The following is a 20,775-nucleotide window of genomic DNA, read 5'->3' on the forward strand; positions in this document are numbered from 1 at the left end:
TGTGTTTCCCGTTCTGAAGGGTTTTGCTAGAGCAGAGTGGCAGCAGCCCGTGTGTTTTGTGTGATAGGATCAGAAACTGCTTCTGGGGTTCCCAGGGTACGGGAGGTTCCCTGATGTGTTTTTAATGAGCTGGCTGAGCGTAACTTGTGTGCAAGTTTCCTCTAAACTGCTGGTTGTCACCTTGGCTCTGGGCAGAAAGCCTGGGAGTAGCATGTCCTGTGTTCACATGTTTATTTTTGTCCTGAGAGGTGTATATATATTGAGAAAAAATAGTAGCTGGTGTTTGTGCATTTCCTCCCCAGCAAGAAAATATATATCTCCAGGGATGATGCGTATATTGCCAGGACACATCCCTCCTGCATTTGCATTTATGTGTGTGCCAGGACATGGATTTCACCTGCAGCTTGTGAGAAAATATCTAAGCACATAAAATGAAGGGGAAGTTTAGTTTCAGAGGGATTTTTGCTGAGAAATCAAACATGGGTTAGGAGACATATCCCTTTGCCTTGCACAAAATTGGCATAATGAACCTAATTCTCCTGGTGTGAGCTGAATGTCCAGCTGAATTTGCCACTGAATGGGGAGCACAGCTATCCCAGCCCCAGAGCAACACGCGCAGCTGGGAAGCATCAGTGCTGGAGCAGGCTCCCTTCTGCTCAGAGAGCACTGGGCAGCAGCACTGCTCCCCAAAGCACTGCTTCTCACAAGAAAGGATTGTTCCCGAGTCTGAGGAATTTAGAGAATGAAACTGTGGGCTAAAATTAGGTGGTGCAGCTCCCAGTGATGGCTATACAAAGGCACTAATTGCAGAGGGGAGGTGGTTACGGAGCCGCCGTGGTTCCCGGCCAGGACCAGCTCCCGATGGCTGATGGAGAAGGATCCGGGGAAGGGAACTGCCAGGCTCGCTGTCCTCTGAGGCACGGTGACACGCTGACGAGTGCTGAGGGGTGGCTAATTGCTCAGGGCAAGCTGACATAATGGAGCAGTTCTGAGAGCACCTCAGCTGCGGAGGTCAGCAGTGACGCAGAAGGCTTAATTTTTCATAGCGTGCTCCTTGTATCCTACAACTCCTCCTGTAATGGACTAGCAAATTACCACACTATTTAAAAGGCAGCAATTTATAACATTTTGATAACTGCATGCTCCTGAGAGTATGTTATCCGTGCCTGCAGAGAGAATGAGTGGGAATGCTGCAGTTCCTGCAGTGTGAGCATGGGCACACACACACCTCTGCCATCCCAACACCTCCCCTCCAGCTCAGGTCAGAGACTCATCAGGCCTCCTAGAAAAGACTTCTGCCTCTCAGATCTGGGCTGTCTCTCTCCCATTCCTGTTTATGTCAACACGTCTCTGGTTTAGGGACCCTGGTGATGTTCCAGTACCCACCCAGTTTCACTGTTCCCCAAAGTCACTACCTGGGGTCCGAGTGTGCATTGTCTGGGTACACCTGGCTGTTTCCATGCTTGCACTGCCTCCTATCGCAGGAGATTACTTCAGTCCCCAAGGGATGTCCAAGTGGTTGCTCCCACAGAGGAACTGCAATCATGAGAAGGGGGTAGGGCTCATGGAACCATACTGACCTGATTTACAAAGCCCCAAGGTCAGCAGACAATTCTTTTGAAGATCTCTTCTTACCTCTTTGTGGGAAGGCACCTTGGGGCTCCATCCCAGGTGCAGCTGCCCTCGTGTCTGTGAGCTCTCTGCAGACACACTCAGGCCACCACACACGTCTGGGTGTCCCAGTATTCACAGTATTTCAGGCACATGCTGCCCTGCTGCTGCTGTTCTGTTGCACAAACATCACTACTTTTGCTGCATGCGAGGAATCTGCCTTCATTTCTCACTCAGGAGCCTGAAGAACTGGGTGCCCAAAGAATTTGCATGGAAACATACATCCCTCTCAATTAGCTCTCATCCCTGGGTCATGGCAGCAGGCCACCTCTCCCTGCATAAATTGGGCCCGCTGCAATTCCCTCACAGAAGCTGCTACTTCCCACAGAACCTCCCGGTGCCGTGTCCTGGGAGGAAGGGAACACGAGATCCCAGTGCTGGTGTGAAGCCCAGGGACTGGTGCATCCCCTTGTCACACTAGGAGTGAGCAGAGCGCAGGACAGCACAGGAGCAGGGAGCCACAGAGCTGTGTTGGGTGGACAGTTTGCAGTGAATGTGCCTGTGGGTTTGGCAGCAGAGTGTTCCTACATTAGCACCACAGCGGCAGGTGTTATTAACTGTCTGCTTTCCCTCTAGAGCGGTGTAACTGCTCCATGCAGCAGAGATGCATCCAATTAATCGGATGGATAAAAGTGGTTAATGCACCTTGGAGAAGCATAATTTAATTGGAAATTATTATTATGTTCTGCTCCTATGTAAAGAGTGTGAGAATCAGTGCTAATGGCTCTGTATGAACATGGCTTTTAATTGCTCTGAGGTTCTGTGATTTAAGCTTCTTTCTGGTTATGGTTTTGTTTCTCAGAGGTCTTTGGTTGGATGCAATAACACACTGGGGTCCAGTGAGGTACACTGCCATGAGTCAAGGCTGTCACTCCTCTTTGTCCTGATTCTAAGGTGGAGCTTGAGTCTATGTTTTGTCTTTGGAACCCACAGGGATGGCCCTGAGAGCAGCACTCTTGGCTGAATGCTGAACTCCATCCCACAGCTGCCCCATGCAGCAGGGAGGCAAAGGCTGTTCCCTGCAGCACTGAGCTGTCCTGCCCAGCACTGCCTTCTGCACCTTCTGCCCCTCTCCCATCCCAGCAGGGGCTGCGGGTGCCACTGCCCTGGCAGCAGCTCTGGTGGTTCCTGGCTGCCCCCACACCGTGGATGCCGTAGGGTTACAGCTGCATATGGGCAGCAGGAGTGGGGTTCCAGCAAGTCACCCTCCACAGGATGCTCACCCATGGAGCTGATCAGCAGCAACTGTAGGAGAGATGGAGAACAGAGCCTGTACAGCCTGCAAAGAAGACAGCAAGCCCAGGAAGGGAAACTTTCTCCCCTACAAAGCTGTGAAGCCTCGCTGGCTCACAGACCACTTGTGGTGTTTTTACAGCCCCTCCAGTTTACCAGAGTGGTGCTCATAGAGGTGGGGAAAATGTGGTTTTGCAATGGCATGGCAAATGTCTATGAGGAAACAAGACATCAAGCTGCCATCAGCTGTGCCTTGTTTTCCTGCTTTCCTGGCTTTGGACAAGTGCCACCACAGCCAACAATTTTCCTGTTCTTTTTTAGCTTTGCTTTCACAAATATCTTAAATCAACTCCCTCTATCCCAGCAGAAACAGAATACATGATGGGTATAGAACAAAAAAAATCAGGATTTTTAATCTGTCAAAGAGAAGCAGGGAGAGCCTTGAGCTCCTTCATCGGGCTTGTGGCCGCAGCCTGGGACACGACTGGCCTGGCTGTGTGCAGTGGGCATTGCCCTGCCCGTTCTCCTGGCCCCTCCAGAGGGGGCGGCTGTGGAGGGTGCTCTGGGCATTGCACTTCCAGTTGTTTCCCACAGCAAATCCAGGTGAGCGAGAGTCTCCTGGCCACAGGGGCATGGGGCCACCGCCCTGGGGCCTCCTGTGAGCATGGATGGGAGGCAGGAGGTGGCTGTGGGGCTCGTGCCCACCCTGTCCCCATGGCTGCTGGGGGACAGGCGGCTGGGCTGGCAGGTGCAGCCCTGGGCACTCACCGAGGGCATGGCAGGAGGTGCCTCTGGGTCTGCCTCTACCAGCACAGGCCTGGAGCTTGCCCATCACAATCTCATCAACAGAGAGTCCTTTTAAAACCCGTCACGAGAGCCCAGGCAGTAAAGTGGTAACCCTGGGCACTGCCAGCCCAAGGAATCTGTATCACAGCTGGGGTGGCTCAGATGCAGGTGGGATGGGGGGACAGTGGTTGGGGGGTCCCAGTGCACGGGCAGGGCAGCAGTGCCAGCAGTGCCAGCAGTGCCAGCAGTGCCGTGCCTCGGAGTGCACTCATAAGTGGAGCTGATTTTATAAACAGCAGGAGTGTTTTCCCAGGCCACATGCTGAGCTGTATTCAAAATACATTTGTACGAACATCAATTTTTAATGCAATTTATGCCAAATGTTGTTGCAAAAAGCAGCCGTTAACATGACATTAATTCAATCACTGGAAATACAGTACGTGCTGCTAAATGAAAACATGTTATTAGTCAATTAGATTAACTGGATGTAACACTTCCAAACACAACGTAATATGGTTTCTACATGGTTAATTACGTTGTACAAATTACATGGCAATAAGGCTTAGCACTGGACACACACATGCAATTAATACATAAGCAGGAAAACCAGCTTGTGATTCACATTTGAACTATGTAAAAATTATTTAAAATATAAATATCTTGCTAGCTTGAAATAAAGAGGCAGAATTATGCTGATACTATAATGGGCACAGGGTAATTTCTAAAATAGCCAGGAAGGCCTTTATGAAGAGATCACAGATGTTTGTGGTTGCTTTCACGAGTTTTAATTTGCTTTGAAAAGACCATTTTAATTTTAAACAGGAACACTCCTGGCCCTGTTGGAGTCCCTCTGTGCGCAGGAATCTGTCAGTGCCCACGCAAGCCTCCTTCTTTGTTTGTGTTTTAGGAAGAACTTGCGCCCACTCACGGGGCCTGGTGCCAGCCCCTGGCTCCAGGAGCAGGCACTATGCCTGGCGTGCCACCAGCCCTCCCCGCAGCACACATCCCACCACAGACACACTGGGGTGGCCAGGGGGGAACCCCACAGCTCTGCCACCTCGGGGACCCCCCCGGGGGGTCATGAATGCCCAGCCCCAGAGATCTGGAAAGAGGAGGCTGTTCCTGGCAAGGACTCGGCTCTGTGGCCAGAGGGCAGCTGCAGCCCAAGAGGGACATCCAAGGCAGCAGCCCCACGCTGTTCCTGCTCTGCAGGGAAGGAGCTGCACACACAGACGTGGCTGTCTACAGGCCCCCAGCCCCGAGGGCAGCTCTCTGCTGCTGGTATAAGGGGGCTGGCACCTTTGGGAGAGCGGAGCTCCAGGCCCTCGTTCCCGGGGCTCTGGGGATGGGGCAGTGGCTCCTCCTCCCTGGGGACCCTCGGAACCCTGTGCTGCAGAAGCACCAGAGAGCTCATCACTCTGCACACGGGGCAGAAACAGGCAGGTCATAGAGCTCTGGAAATGTAGATTTATACCTATTCCTGCAGTTCATGGAGATGTGACTTTTCCCTTCCATTACTCCATCAGTAATCCTAACAGCATTCCAGCAGGGCTTGCTCCAGGGGGAGCACATGGAGGCCCCACACTGGTGCCTCCTTGGCACCAAAACAGTTTGGAGGGGGCAACCAGGGGTGTGAATGAGAGGGGAAAGGAGATGTGCCACTGGGTGACACCCTGGAGTCCTGTGGCAGTCCTGTGGGTGCTGCACTGGCAGCTGCAGCCCCAGCTCCCAGGTGCCCACCCCTGCCCAGGGACAGGTGCTGATATTGGCAGTCTGCCCGTGCTGGGCTGAGGTTTAATTTGACATACCCAGGGGCATGGTCCAGCAGCTACTGTGCAGTGGAGTTTGGCTTATTGGTTTCACAGGGAGAGGGGAGTGGTCTGGGCAGCTCTGCACGGCTGGCACAGACACACACCAGCGCACTGCTGCAGCACTGACAGAGCAGGGATAAAGCTCTTGGAGATATTCCTGTCTCATCTGCCTCGAGTAAATCACAGCGAACCTGGAAACATCAGAGGACGCAAAATGCAAAAGCAATAAAAAACTCCTGACTCCCATTGAAGCAGAATGTGGTCTGACATGACCACTGGCAGCAGAAGGATTTCACATGATCGGGGGCCGCTTGCATGAGGAATTGTTCATTATTTAGTGGCTGCTTAAGGGGCCGGGGAAACAAAAATCAAAGCTCCTGCTGTTCTGTGGTGATGAAAGTGCTGCAGCCGCCCCACTGCAGCCCTGTTTACCTCCAGCCTCACCTGCACCGGGAGCTGGAGAGGTGTCTGGCTGCTTGCTCAGAAATGAAAGTGCTGAGAATCAATCATTTGTTTACATTGTAGGTCTTGTTGAAAATCAATTGGCTCCACATGCTGTAGATCTGATTGCATTTTGTTAGCGGTCACAGGGAATGGTTTTCCCTTGACAAGTCTGTGTTCGTGGTTTCTCCAATGCATCAGTTGTACCAAGCTTTTAGGATAATTGAGACTGAGCAACAATCCCCTTTATAAATATTAACTCTGATATGCTTGGGAAACTCTGCCTCTCCTGGATGAATTTTTAACTAGCTTTGTAATCTATTGTTCCTTGTTAGAACAGCAGGAGCATTCCTTGATGCCTGTTCCTGCCTCCCCAGCTGCAAGAGAGTGGCATCCCTGCCAAACCTCTCTCCCAGGGCAGGGACCCAGAGCCCCTGGTCCCAGGGCAGGGCCTGCTGCTGCCCTGCCCATGGGTACAACCCCACAGAGCAGGGACACAGGGCTGAGAGCAGCCATACAGGGGCCGAGGAGGAGTTTTGTTTCTCCCAAAGGGACTGGTACACAGGGATGAGTTTCCATGCGGATCTTTGGAAGTTTCCTTAGGTGATGCCTGGGACAAGCAGAGCCCAGCAGCAGGGCAATCCCTTGGAGCAGGGGCCTGTCCCTGTGCCCACCCATGGCAAACAGCCCAAAGGGATGCAGCTCAGCACCCAGGGTCAGGCACCCTCAGAATGAGGGGGAGACAGCACTGTCAGAGCCATGGGAGCTACAGAGCTGGGGGACCCCCAGGCAGACCCAGACCCCTGTACCTGGGGGGCCCCTGATGGAGGGGTGTCCCCTGGGAGGACATGCGGGGCTCCAGGAGCTGGGAAGGCTGTGGAATGGGCTCCTCTCTCCAGCAGGGGCTGCCAGGCCCCTCTGAGCCCTCCTTCCTACTGGTGTTTGGTTCTGCAGAACAGCCAGTCACAGCCCAACAGCTCTGGCCTGCCTCAGCTGAACTGTTTATTTTCCCCCACAATCAGATCTTGCCCTCTTTAATATTATCTGAACATCTGTCAAACTATGGCTCTTTTTGTGAAACCTCTGTACAGGAAGAGACAAAAGGCAGCAGGGATGCTGTTGGAATGAAAGACCTACTTTACATTTCAAATGCAGATTTCTCTTCTCTTTTTTTTTTTTTCTTGGATTTTTAATAAACGCTTTAAACAGACCTTTTTTAAGGTGGTTGCTTGCCAAAGGACATGTCAGTGGGGATGTGAGGAAGCTGTTGCACTCAGAGGTTGCACAAGTCACTGCCCCAACTAGGCTTGGTGTTCCAGGCTGGTGCGTGCCTGTTCCAGTGGAGTGGCTGCTGATCTTCCACAGGGGCAGGATGGATGGATTGCCTGGAGAACCCAGGCATGTGCTGCCAGCATTTGCCTAATAGGCACCTCAGAAATGTGTCCTGGGAGCTGAGCTTGCCTCCTGAGCAGCTGCTGTTTCTCTCCAGTAAGTATGTAAAGCTTAGCACATTCCCAAGTACAGGAGGTTTCTGCTGGGGTCCAGAGGCTGCATGCTGCCACTGTGGCTGGAAGACCCCAGGGGGAATTCCAGAGCTTCATGATACAAACAGCATCAGATGAAATAACAGTTCTTGGGCACTCACTCAGGCAGTACTTTCGGGTTTCTAAGCAGTCTGTATCATGCTGTGGCTATTATTAAAATGCTCCTGTGGTCAGTGGCACTGCAGCTTGCTCTGAAGAGTGCACAGAGATTTAAGGCCAATAAATGTACTTAGTGCTCTTGCAGGCCAGGCTGGGGACAGTAGCATTTGTCCCAGGGGGAGCCAGACCCTGACACGGATCTGCCCCAGTCTGTGCTGTCTGCCCCTGGCTGGGGCCACAGGAGATGCCAAAGTGGCAGGTGCCAAAGGGCACTGGCACCGTGTCCCATTGCCTTCTTCTGCCCCGCAGAGTGGGGGTGCCCTGCCCCGTGGCTGCTCCACAGCCACCCCCGGCACGCTGCAGGCTGCAAACAGCTCTGGCTGCCTGGGATGCTGCTGGCCCCTCCGGCCCCGCTCGGGCTGGTGCAATGCAAGGCACCTCCTGGGCAAGGAGCAGAATTGAATCCCTGGTAGCAGGAAGCCTGGCAGCGGGGGAGCCTCGGCTGGCTCTCGCCTGGCCAGCTGTGCCCATATCTCAGGGCCTGGGGAGGGCGGGCTATCTCCTCACTGCTTGGCATGGCTGCAGATTTTAGTGGTAACGCTAAACCAAACAGACTGTGGAGCGTCACACTGCGTTAGTTCTGCGCAGAGAAGAGTTGTCAAACCCGCAAACAAGACAGGGGAGAAGGCTGGAATTGACACTGGGCTGGTGCGTGTGCGAGCCCCGCCGAGGCAGGGCTGGGACACCTTCCTCGCTGCCAAACTCCCTGTCAGAGTCTGGAGCTTGAGCCGAGGCTGATGGAAGTGGATTTATTTAAATTGCCAGGATAAATTAACTTTTAAAGTCACAGTGAAAAAGTCTGTGCTGTGAATAAAGGCCATGAATATTCAGGCACATGCACTCATTGAATTAGTTTGTTGCAAACATATTTGGAGGCAGCTGTTCATTTAATAATCAGGGATAATCACAGAAATAGGCGACCGGTTACTCCATCTAAATTGCATGGTTAAAATTATAATTTTATAACTCTATCTCAGCAATTAGATTTAATAGCTATGGAAATCCAGCAAAACCCAGTCGAGGGAAAGCTGTTACTCCTTTAGTGCAGAAAAGCCAAGGTCAAGCTAGGGTTCCCCTCTGCCCACACCGCAGAGACACTGGGGCTGGGGCTGTTTCCAACACTGCACAAAGCACAGGGCCAGGACTTCTGGGTTAAACACTGTAATTCCAGGACTGAACTGGGTGGAGGTTAGTTTTCCTGGCATTTCCTGTCTTCATTACAATATTTGTCCCAAGAACAGATTAATTCCTCTCATTCTTTCTGCCTTTCCAGCCTTTTGTCACGGGAATGCATTTCACAGGACTGTAATGTGTGATACTTGCTCTGAGTTATGGCTCTGCCATACGCTGTAAAAGTTTGACTCTCTCAGTATTGTACATTTTGATTCTACCCCTGCAGGCTATAAACAACCCAAATTACCTCTTTCTTTATCTTCCAAGAGGACTAATCCCCTGTCTAGTGCTTTATCAGTCAGTTGAGAAAGAGTGAGACCAACTTGCCAATCCAAACAGAATATATTGGAAAAATCATATCTCCAGAACACGGCTCCTTGCCATAACTCACCAACCAGCTCAGCCAGTGGAACCTGGTGCTGCAGCCAGCTCTGGCTCAGTAACCAGCAGCAGCAGATGCACCACTCACCTGCCCACCCATCACCCTCTCCTGCCCCATCAGCCTCTCGTGCAGCCCTGCAGCAGCAGGAGGGGCTGGAATGGTGGGAGGCTGCTGGCTGGGAGCCCTTTAACAGCCTAAGCCCTGTGCTGGGGATGAGCTCAGTGCTGCCAGCTGCCCTTGCTGTCCCTCCACCCCGGCTGAGGTCCAGCCTGCTGTGGGCTGGGTGGGGACACTGCCTGTGGCTGGGGGAGCTCCTGAGCTGCTCCTCTTGCCACTGTCCTGGGGGGTTCTCCTGAACACCATCCCTTGGTGCCTTCAGCCGCTCTGCTGGGTGTGGCTGCCAGGCAGAGGCAGGACACAGCCTCTGCTTGGGGAGGGGGCTCTCCCGAGAAAAATAAGCCGGAATTCATGACAGCCACCACGGGAATAGGTGTCCTGCCTCCCAAAGGTGCCCCTCCTGCCCACAACGGGCAGTTCCTGGGCTTAGCTGGAACTCCACTCCTCTCCAGCACCAGGCCAGTGTGGTTGCTCCAAGGTTTAACACTTTATTAGAAAATGAGAGGTTAGAGCATGTTCCAGAGGAGAAGGAAATTTATTGTTGCCCTGGCCCTGCAGCAAAGCAAAACTCAAATAACCCAGGTGCGGGGAGGACAATAAATCCCTGCTGGCAATCACACTGCTAAAAGGATGGTGACAGCCACAGCAAAGTTTGGCCAGTTAATATTTCTGGTATCTGAGTGAGAAAAATAGCTATATTTAAAATTATATCTCTGCTGAATTACACAAGGGGAAAGTCCAGATAACTGTTAGGCCTTCTAAACACCTTTCTGCAGGAGGTGAGGGTTTGCAGAGGGCTCCTGGGAGCAGCAGAGGGTCCCAGGGGTGTATTCCCCACTGCCTTTCTCTGCTGAAGGATCCCTCTGGGTAGGGAGCTCTGCCCAGCCAGCCCTGGTGCCACATCCTGCCCTGACCATGCAGGGAGGGAAGGGGTGTAAGGGTAAGGAGCGAGGGCTCCAAGAGGCGTCGGTGGTTAAAGCACGCCAGGGCTCCCAGCAGAGTGACCAGGAAGTGGCTGCAGGGTCACTGAGCCAGCTCAGCACGGGGCAGGCACAGAGTGAGCTGTGCCCCTCTGCCCCTGCTTCTGCAGCAGGATGGGGAGGACTCAGCACCCTAACAGCTCCAATTCCTTCTCCCATTCAAAGACTTAATTATGAGAAACTTTGTCTTTTTAATTTTTATTTCCAGGCATCACTATTGTGAAGCCAGACTTCTCCACTGAGTAAAGGTGCTTGCCTGGGGGTCCAGGGAACAGCAGGGAACACAAAGCAAAGGAAGCATTTCAGCTCAATGCGTGCTATAAATTTTCAATGTGTTTTTGTTTTATGCTCCAGGTAAAGGCTACAGAAGCCATCAATCCTCTTCCTGGCTGATCCTGAGCTGCTGGTGTGCAGGCAGCATCTGTCTGGGACACCCCTGATGGGGTGAAGGCGACGAGGTGTCCTGGACCATTTTGGTTTGCCTTTAAAAATTTCCATTAACAGAAAATACAAGCCACCAAGGGATATTTGGATCTTCTTGATCTGATGCCTGAAATGCCTCGCTGTCAGCCTGCAGAGAGCTCTGGCACAGGAGCCGGTGTGATGCCAGCACAGCTGCCCTCTCCTCCTGCTGCCACGTGATTCATGAGCTTTCACATCTCTGCCATTAGCCTGTTAATCCAGCGCCTTGCTCCAGCCACACCACGGGGGAGGATTTATGGTTCTTACAGATCAATTTCGTTGTCCCAGGAGGAAAATCAGCATCTTGTTATGGGTAAAATGACAATAAATGAAATGACCATTAATTTACGATCCTGCCACACAGTGGCACTCAAACAGATTCCCATTAATGGCTTGTTATTATCACCTCCCATACTGAGCTAATAACAGTTCCTGGGAAAAGCCATCCTGAGCACTGGGAAGGGGCTGCAGCTGGATGTGAGGGACCCCAGCCCTGTCCCACAGCGGTAGGGCAGCCCCCAGCCCCACTGCCCTGTCCTGCCAGGCCAGGGAGGGAGGCAGCAGCCAGCCCTGGGGCTCTGGAGGGAGATGCTGGTACTGTCCCTCCAGGGATTTGGGATTAACAGCCCTCTGCAAAGGCACTGAGAAAAGCAAGTCTGGGCTGGTTGCATCCTCTGGGGACACAGGACCAGGGGTACATCTCCACAGGGACCTGCTGGGCACAGAGGGCCCTCATCCCGTGCTCCTCTGCATCCCCTTGCACCCAGGATGATCCCAGGAGCATCACCCTCTGACAGTGGAGCTCTGCTAGGCAGCAGTTTAATTTTTGATGCAGGTTGATCCCACTGATGGCAAGCGAATTTGTGGACTGCTGCAGGCCAAGGCCAGTGTGATCCTTGCCTGGGTGAAGGCTGCAGGGCCCCCCCTGTCCCCGGGGCCAAGCCCTGTGTCGTGCAGGAGCAAGCTGCAGTGCCACTGTGCTGGGGAAGGTTGGTGGATGGCATGGATGGAGGCTGCAGGCAGAGAGGGGAGGAGGAGCTGACAGGTGGGAAAGAGCTTCCTGGGCAAGTAAAAACCTGATTTGCTTCCTGGGCAAGTAAAAACCTGATTTACTTCCCGGGAAGTAAATCTTCCTGATTTTTCTATTTTCTGATTTACTTCCCGGGAAGTAAATCTTCCTGATTTTTCTATTTGCTTGCAGCTCAAAAAGCCCAGAAACATTAGCTTGATATTAAATGACTTTTCAAAATCTTCTACAAAGCAGAGAGTACCATAAAACACAGAACAGAGGGCAGCCTTTTTGTGTGGAGAAGTTCTTATTTGGTCCAAAATGAAGAACTTAACATCCTTACTGAATTTGTTCTTTTTAAGAACATTAAAGGCATCAGGTGGACAAGCACCAAAACTCCTTAAAAAGCTGTTCTTTTGAAAGCCAAATAACTTGGCATACCAAACTCACTGTCAGCAAATTTGCTTCTTTGCCACAAAATGTTTCATTTTAGTCCCTGCTCCTGGCAGCTCTGCCGGGGCTGTGTGGTGCCTGTCCCGAGCTGCCCCAGCTCCCAGGGCACAGCAGCTCCAGGGCAGGGCCCAGCATGGAACAGCCACACCTGCTGGGCATCAGCTGTGTCAGGTGCATTTTGCTGAACACATTTTTGCATGACGAGTAAACATGTGAGGAGCTGATCTCCATGAACACAGTTTTACAGTGATACAACAGTACAAATAAATACTCCAGCATATCTCCCAGTGTCACTTTTATTTACAGTTAAGTGACCTGTTATTACTGATCCCTCTGCCACAAAGGCCTCATTGAGAGGAGGCCACGGAGCAAGCAGGGCTGGTGTGAGAGTGCATCATGCTAAATTATTCATAACGAGCACTGTGGTTCTTGCAGTGATATATGTAAATAGGAGCTCCGCAGTTTGTAGCTTGCAGTCTGGGTTGTCTTATGAATGTTAAAAGGAGGAAGTCTTCGTTCTCTGGTGCAGAACTGAGAGGAGTTCCTGTTCCCTGAAGTCCCGTCCCCGGGAGCCAGCTTCACAGGAAGGAAGGAAGGAAGGAAGGAAGGAAGAGTCTGCTCATGGCCTCTTCCTGCATGAGCACTTCTTCATCTGTTTGCTCCTGTGTTTTACCTGTGCCTTCATGGCAGTGCCTGCAGGACCAGCTGCAGGTCCAGAGGATGGAAGCTGGCACCCCAGGGTGGGAGCACAGCATTGGCTGCAGGGCCCTCAGCCTAAAACCCCAGCTCTGAGCTTCTCATCAGCCCAGGGAGATGCCTCTGCTGCAGGAGGGAGTCAGTTTGCCACCTGGACCAAAGCCACCAGCACATCCCAGGCTCTTCCTCTGCATCCCAGAGCCAAAGCTTGCGAGGCAGAGCTGAGCTCCCTGGGGAGTGCCTGGGACCATGCAGTTGTTACAGCTCACATGAGGAAAGTGTTTACCTTTTATTCCACCTTTTAATTCAACATCATATTTCCTCTGTTTTATGAGAGTGGGATAAGAGGAGCTCCCAGCCTGTCTCTTGAAGACCATTTATTATTTATTCATTCTGTTTCTACCCTGTTTTTCTGTCTTTCCTTACCTAAGAATTGTTCTAGTCCTTGATATTACTCCTGTCCCTCTCTAGTTCTTACCTATTCCTACAATACCCTCCAGAGACAGGGTAATCACTCCAAGAAAATTGACTTACATTCAATGCCAAAAAGCTTCATTAAAACCCAGGTAAGGCTCCCAAAGGTACCTTCTGTTCCTCAGAAATATTCAGCAAAGCTCATCCTTCCAACAGCAGGTGCTGAGGGCTTTCAGTGCTGCCCAGGCTCTGTATGGGCTCCTCTGTGTTCTCATGGGGTGAGGGCAGCTCAGCTGTTCAGCGCTGCCTGGGGAGCTCTCCCTCCCTCACAGGCGTTTTGCTTCCCCAGAGTTCAGGGTGCTGCCTACAAGCCTGGCACCTTTCCTCTGGGTGCCCCTGGGAACCCTTGGACCCTCCAGCTGCCTTCCCCGCCATGCAGAGGGGCAAACCCCCTTCTCCCAGAAAAGCCTTGCTGATTTGGGCACACCTGCTGAGGAGACACACCCTGCAGTGTGTGCGGGGCTCACCTGCCCTGTCCCGTCCCTGCCCCTGTCCCAGCAGGACACCCTGCTCTGAGCCAGCCCCCCAAGCCAGGGCAGGACACCCTGCTCTGAGCCAGCCCCTGTCCCAGCCAGGGCAGGACACCCTGCTCTGAGCCAGCCCCCAGAGCCAGGGCAGGACACCCTGCTCTGAGCCAGCCCCTGTCCCAGCCAGGGCAGGACACCCTGCTCTGAGCCAGCCCCTGTCCCAGCAGGACACCCTGCTCTGAGCCAGCCCCTGTCCCAGCCAGGGCAGGACACCCTGCTCTGAGCCAGCCCCTGTCCCAGCAGGACACCCTGCTCTGAGCCAGCCCCTGTCCCAGCCAGGGCAGGACACCCTGCTCTGAGCCAGGCCCCGGAGCCAGGGCAGGACACCCTGCTCTGAGCCAGCCCCCCGAGCCAGGGCAGGACACCCTGCTCTGAGCCAGCCCCCGGAGCCAGGGCAGGACACCCTGCTCTGAGCCAGCCCCTGTCCCAGCCAGGGCAGGACACTCTGCTCTGAGCCAGCCCCTGTCCCAGCAGGACACCCTGCTCTGAGACAGCCCCCAGAGCCAGGGCAGGACACCCTGCTCTGAGCCACCCCCCCACGCCAGGGCAGGACACCCTGCTCCGAGCCAGCCCCCTGAGCCAGGGCAGCTTCTCCAGGAGATGTGAGGGGTGCTCAGGCCACCCCCACCCCTTTGTGGCTCTGGCTGCTTCTGGTGGCACAAAACCAAACCGGAGCTGGTGGTGCGGGCTTTGCATCTAAGGCTGCCACACCTTGACATTCCTTGAAGGGAATCCTTCAGGAAGAGTAAATGATGCTTGTGTAGTATTGTCTGGAGTGGTGAGACTGGTAAACTTGCCTAAAAATAACTTAGAAAGTCAATCTCTCCTCCTCCTGCAGCAAAGGAGTAATTACTGCTTTGTAAAGCTTTTAATTTTTTTAACATTGCATATAAATACTGCTGCTTCAGAGTTCAGAGGCAGGGATTTTAAATCTAATCCACATTTAACAAGGCTATTAAAGAAAATGTTTAAGCTGCCAGAATTTAACTGATTAAAATATTTAATACATCTTACCCAAAAAAAGGGGGGGAAAAAAAAGGGAAAAAAGGCAGTAAGGAGCCAAGATCACATGGCTTTTATATGTGCACAACTGAGAGTGCTTTAATGGGAAATGGAAACCCAAAAGATTGCAATAATCCTGCCAAAAAGACCCAAATGTATTATAAAAATGTTTAAAGCTCCATTTGAGTTTTTCTAATTAACTTGGTAATGACACTGGCATTCTCATTCCATCAGACTCCTGGAAGATCAGATGCCTCTCGATTGCTGGAGCAACCTGAGAGTGGTGGGAAAAGCAAGGGGCTTCTCTCCTCCCCAGGGACCCAGGGCTTTGCTTTGAGGCTCCTCTGCCCGGGTGGGGACTGGGGGGTCTGTCTTGGCTCTTGTCCCCCCCGGGTGGTGAAAGGGTTTTCTGGCACAGAGGAGCATCCTGTGGGATGCGGTTTGCTTGCCCTGGGAGCTTTGTGCAGCCCTCCTGAGCCCAGTCCCTGCACAGGACTCTGGGTTCCCTCTTCCTCCTGCTCTGCAGCACACCACCTTAGGGACTTTTTTAGTTTTGAGATTAATATCTCTTAAATCCTTTGGAAGAAGTTGGGCAAATAAAAGTGTTTGGATCCTTGTAGGTGGTGCCTGTTTCTGCAGGCACAGTGGGAGGAAGAGACACATATTTAGCTGGAGGGATACTGGTGTGAACTGGGAGCAAGTGCAGGTGGGATCATCCTTCACTGGAGCCATCTGGGGCCACGTGCATGGTCAGCATGATGTCTGCAGCATCCCCTGAGGCTGGAGGTGCTGAAGGCCCCTGCTGGAGCCCTTGCTGCAGCAAGCCAGCTCCTGGCCTTGTGCTGAGGCTGCTTTGGAAACTGGGGAGGCAGCCTAGTGAATTAGCAGAGATCCACATTTTTGAGGCTGTAACTTTTGTTGGCTGATTCAGAGAAATGCCCCCAAGCTGCAGAGTGTATTCTGCAGGAGATGGTCACTGTGGGAAATCTAAGGTCAAGGTAGAGCCATATAATTTCACGGTTGAGGGCTCTGGCAGACACCTGGTGATGAGGTGTTCAGTGTGGTAGGGGAAATGACACAGGAGTGAGGAATGCATTTGAGCAGAGGCTCAGCCCCAAACACCAAGTGTGTGTCCTGAGCTCTGGTAATGGTAGAGCTGGACCTGCTGTCCCTCCAGGCATCCCATCTGGAGAAATGCTTAGTGGCTTGCAGCTCTCTGGGGCCTGGCTGGCACATTGGCCTCTTCTGACACTGACACCCCTGGGTTCTGCTCTTGCTCCCGGCCTGGGCCAAAAGAACAGACCTGAAGGAGCCCTGAGTCTCCACATGTCCACCAGAACTGACCCTAGATCCTGATTTTGTGTGCTGCTGAGAGCTCCTGGCTCAGCACAGACAGCTATTGCAATCCTCCCATCTGCACAGGCACCTGCATTGCCAGTTGCTTGCTCTGCTTTGCCTGGAGACAGCAGGAATCCTGCATCCAAAGCTGTGTTTTTCTTCCTTGCTAGCAGTGAGAGCACGGCTGGGGCAGGGCTGTGGAGGGGCAGGGATGCACACAGGGCACCAGGTGTGCAGGTGGCAGCCGCACATCTCTTGGGTACGCAGCGATTTCCACACGGCGCCTGTGGAAGGTGATGGATGCACCTGTAGCAGATGCAGGGCATGCCCAGTGTGTGGCCACAGCTCCCTGTACAAGGCTGCAGTGACAAGTGTTCAGACACATTCTTGTGCTGTACAAATTGTCTAACACTTGAAGCTGTCAGACATGAATCCTTTAGCCAGGTATATTTTGAAGATATAATCTGCACAAGCCAGCAGTGCTGCCTGCAGTCTGACAGTGGTGACAGCAGCTCCCCAGGGCTCTGTTGTGCCATCACCCTGTACCTGCTGCCCCTCCTCGGGGCTCCCTGCAGCCACAGCCCCCCAGCCCAGTGCTCTGCCTACTCACGGGGTTGGATTTCTCTGTGCTCCCCTCCAGCCCAGAGAAATTTTATTTTTTAGCCACATCTCTTGGCAGTGTTAATCTGCATTATTAAAAATGAGATTTACTACTACCTAAAGTTTTCATTCAGAAGACTTTTCAGGCTGTAGATCTGTTTCCTGCCATGTTTCAGCATTTCAGCTCTACAGCCGGGTGTGCCTGGCTCAGGTCTGCTAGCAGGACACTCTGCAGGGCCACGTACTCACATCTGAGGCAGATTTGGCCCTAATCCAGCTCTCCTTGCTCAGTTCTTGGTTCCCTGAGGAGCAGCAGTGTGGTGCAGTCAGAGCTGGTGGCTGGGCACTGGGTGTTCACATGAGGACATCTGCACATGTTTGAAAGATGCTCTGGAAGAGTCCAGGAAAGGGGCTCTGTGCCTGCAGGACATGCTGCTGTGGGCTCTGGGGCAGATGTGCAGGGCTAGGACTGAAAGCTGTGGAGGATGTGCAGTCTCTGATGAGCACCTGCTGTCCCTGGCCTGGGCAATGCAGAGCAGCTCTGACAGCACGGGGCTGACTTGACAATCATCAAGGTGTTTGCCGAATGCAGCAGTTCCACAGCTTTGGTGGAATCCACAAAATCTGCCTCAGCATAGTCTCTGAATCATTGTAGCAGGGAGCTGAACCCCCTCCGAGACCAGGAGCACAGCCCTTCCCCTGACAATAATAATTGTGTTTCCAGAGCATCTCTCCTGCCTCGCTGCACGGGGCCTGGCTGAGGTGGTGGCAGAGGCAGAAGTGTTGGGGAGCGTGCTGCACTCCCACCGTGTCCCCAGCACCCCCACCGTGCCCCCCCCGTGTCCCCAGCGTGCCCTGATCAGCAGCAGGTCACGGCAGGACAGCTCCAGGGGCTTGGTGGGTCAGCATGTGACAGCGTTCCCTGCCCAGGGATCGGCTGCCACTGGCTCTGCTGTCACTGCTGGGCGACAGGCACTCAGCAGAAGCTCCATGCGGCTCCCACACAAGGATTTGACTTGTGCTGAAGCACACGCCCAAAGGAGGAAAGCTTAGTGGGCAAACTGGGCAAAGGGGGATGTGGGTGATTTTGCATTTTAAAGCACAAACTGTTTGAAACTGAATTCTGATACCTGTCTATGGAAATGGCTGTGGGATCTGTTTCCTTGGTCTGAATTTTGCCTTGAATAATATCAAACAAACAGTGCAAGGAGACTGGAAACAAACGTTTTCTGAAAAGCAGCATTTTCCAGCCGTGCTGTCCCCTCCGTGCCGCCTCCTGGCCCGCGCCTGGCAGCAGCTGCGCTCCCTGTGCAGGCGGCTCAGGTGCCCGGCCCTGCTCAGCGCACCTGGGCCCCGCCGTGTCCCAGCCTCTCCCGCGGGCTGAGCCCACCGGCTCTGCAGCCCCAGCGCTGGCGGTGATCTGCGGATCTGCTGCCACCTGCACCTCATCCGCGGCGTGCCCCGCCTCGACATCACCTCCCGAGGGCTTTCACACCTCCCTTGCATGTGTTAAAGAGGTTTCACTATCAAACAGGCGAAGGTACTCTGAAAAACAAGATACTGATGCAAGTGTTGAGCCACTTTATTGGCTCGTTCACGTATTAGCAGCTGTGGTTCCCTTCCTGCTGCTTGTACTCTGAATAGATTTTTATTGCTTAATTCTCTGTAAGTGAAGTGCTAGCAAATTGTAAAATCCTATTGCTTAACATGTAGCATTAAGTATTGAACTAGCAAAAGAATCAATTACAGGTTTGGTCACTGATTAGCTTGACTTTTTATGGAATTTAACGTCAAGTCTCATTATAATTCTGCTCTTTAATTCAGGAAATAAAGCACATGTGGGGAGCTAATAGCTGAGAGCAGCTCTGCTCCAGCTCTCCTGCTGGGGGGATGTTCGGTGCTGTGCTGCAGGGAGGTTTCATCTGCTCCCACCTCTGCATCAGGGCAGAGACAGTCCCGAGGTTCCACCAGGGCCCCCAAGTCCTGCAGGAGACACAAGTGACTCTGTTTCTCTGCCCTCCTTTCCTCACCCGCGGCAGTTCCAGGGCCCAGCTGGTGGGCAGGGGACATGGCCCCGGGGCATCCTCGGGTGTCTCCGTTCCGCGGGCTCCCCTTTGGTTCCGGCAGGCTGCTGGGCTGCTGGGCCAGCCCTGCCCTTGCTCAGGGGCCTCCTCACCCCCTGCCCCGCAGCGCAGCAGGGAGCAGCTGGGCTTTGCAGTCAGGCTTGGACTCTGTCCTTGCTGCAAGCCCTGCATGCAGTCACGGACATTGGGCACCTGCAATCCTGACCGGCTCTCTGAGCCTCCTGCCGGGGCAGAGGCAGGATGGGAACCTGGAGCTGCGGGTGGCTTGCAGGAGCCTTTAGCCAAGGGCCACATGGCCTCATTTGGGTCACTGGGTCCATCCAGGAGCTTTAAAAACTGTCTGGCTTCTGGTAAAATATCAGTGTAATGACCCTGGGTAAGTGAAATGTGAGGAGGAATCTGAGTCCAAGTTAAACTCGAGCAGAAAATGTTGAATCAATTGTAATCGGTGTCTGGTCTCTCCTGAAACACCTCCAAGGAGGGAGGTGCAGGGGAAGCCGTGCTGTGCCCTGGGGATGGGGATGGGATGGGGATGGGGATGGGGATGGGGATGGGGATGGGGATGGGATGGGGATGGGGATGGGGATGGGGATGGGGATGGGGATGGGATGGGGATGGGATGGGGAGGGGATGGGATGGGGATGGGATGGGGATGGGCATGGGCATGGGCATGGGCATGGGGATGGGGATGGGGATGGGATGGGGATGGGATAGGGATGGGGATGGGGATGGGATGGGATGGGGATGGGATGGGGATGGGGATGGGATGGGGATGGGGATGGGATGGGGATGGGGATGGGATGGGATGGGGATGGGGATGGGGATGGGGATGGGATGGGGATGGGGATGGGGATGGGATGGGGATGGGATGGGGATGGGGATGGGGATGGGATGGGGATGGGATGGGGATGGGATGGGATGGGATGGGGATGGGATGGGGATGGGGATGGGGAAGGGATGGGGATGGGGATGGGGATGGGGAAGGGATGGGGATGGGGATGGGGATGGGATGGGGATGGGATGGGGATGGGGATGGGGATGGGGATGGGGATGGGATGGGGATGGGATGGGGATGGGATGGGGATGGGGATGGGGATGGGATGGGGATGGGATGGGGATGGGGATGGGGATGGGGATGGGGATGGGGAAGGGGTGAGCGAAGCTGGCTGTGCTGGAGGGGCAGCCGGCGCTCCCCTGCTCCATCTCCCGGGACGGCGAGCGGAGGTGGGGAGAGCTCGGAGCCGCCTCCCTCCTGCCTCTCCCTCTCCACCCACAGCAGTGCGTCCTGCCTGCGGGGGCTCCAGTGCCGCGCTCTGGGAGGGGCTGTGGGCTGTGCAGGTGACGGAGGCTTTGCAACATCCCGGGCTGCCCTGGGCTCCTGTGGGGCTGAGCCCTCCCTGCCCTGGTGCTGGGGCTCCGGTCCTCCACAGCTCCTGCCTCCCCTCGCCAGTGGCTGCCTTTGCTGATGGACAACTGCAATTGGATTTCCAAATTACACCGTCTCAGATTAGATTCAATATCCCTTTTCTCAGACCAGACAACCCCTTAATTCCTTTTCTTTCGATTGCGTGGGGACCCTCTGTGCAGCTCAGACCCTTCAGCAGAAAATCTTTGCTGCACCGAGGCTGTCGTGTGCTATTGCAATAAACTGGAGACACAGAGCTCCAGCACAAACAGCAGGAGAGCAGCAAGTTTTCCCTTCCAGCACTGAGATTTCTGGAGGCTCCTTCTTGTCTGGCTGAGCTTATCCTCCTTCCAGCAGCAGCTCTGCTGGCATACTAATTTATAGCGTGCTTGAGCAGTCCCCCTGCATCCTGAGCGAGGAGGGTTTGG

The 20,775-nt window shown here is 53.7% G+C and overlaps 1 protein-coding gene across 6 annotated transcripts in view; it reads left to right on the plus strand.

Annotated features, from left to right (window-relative positions):
* The window catches only part of LOC143695328 (uncharacterized), a 117,617-nt gene extending 105,317 nt beyond the window's left edge, over positions 1 to 12,300 (plus strand). For all 6 annotated transcript variants that reach the window (XR_013184428.1, XR_013184424.1, XR_013184425.1 and 3 more), the window contains one exon: positions 10,652 to 12,300. Coding sequence is in view for 1 of the 6 variants with exons in the window: in XM_077186653.1 (XP_077042768.1) it covers positions 10,652 to 10,655 (4 nt within the window). In the remaining 5 variants the exon portion in view is untranslated. The remainder of the gene's footprint in view (positions 1 to 10,651) is intronic.
* The last annotated feature ends 8,475 nt before the right edge of the window (positions 12,301 to 20,775 follow it).

The sequence above is a fragment of the Agelaius phoeniceus genome, chromosome 16 (assembly GCF_051311805.1).
Source record: "Agelaius phoeniceus isolate bAgePho1 chromosome 16, bAgePho1.hap1, whole genome shotgun sequence".
Lineage (NCBI taxonomy): Eukaryota > Metazoa > Chordata > Aves > Passeriformes > Icteridae > Agelaius > Agelaius phoeniceus.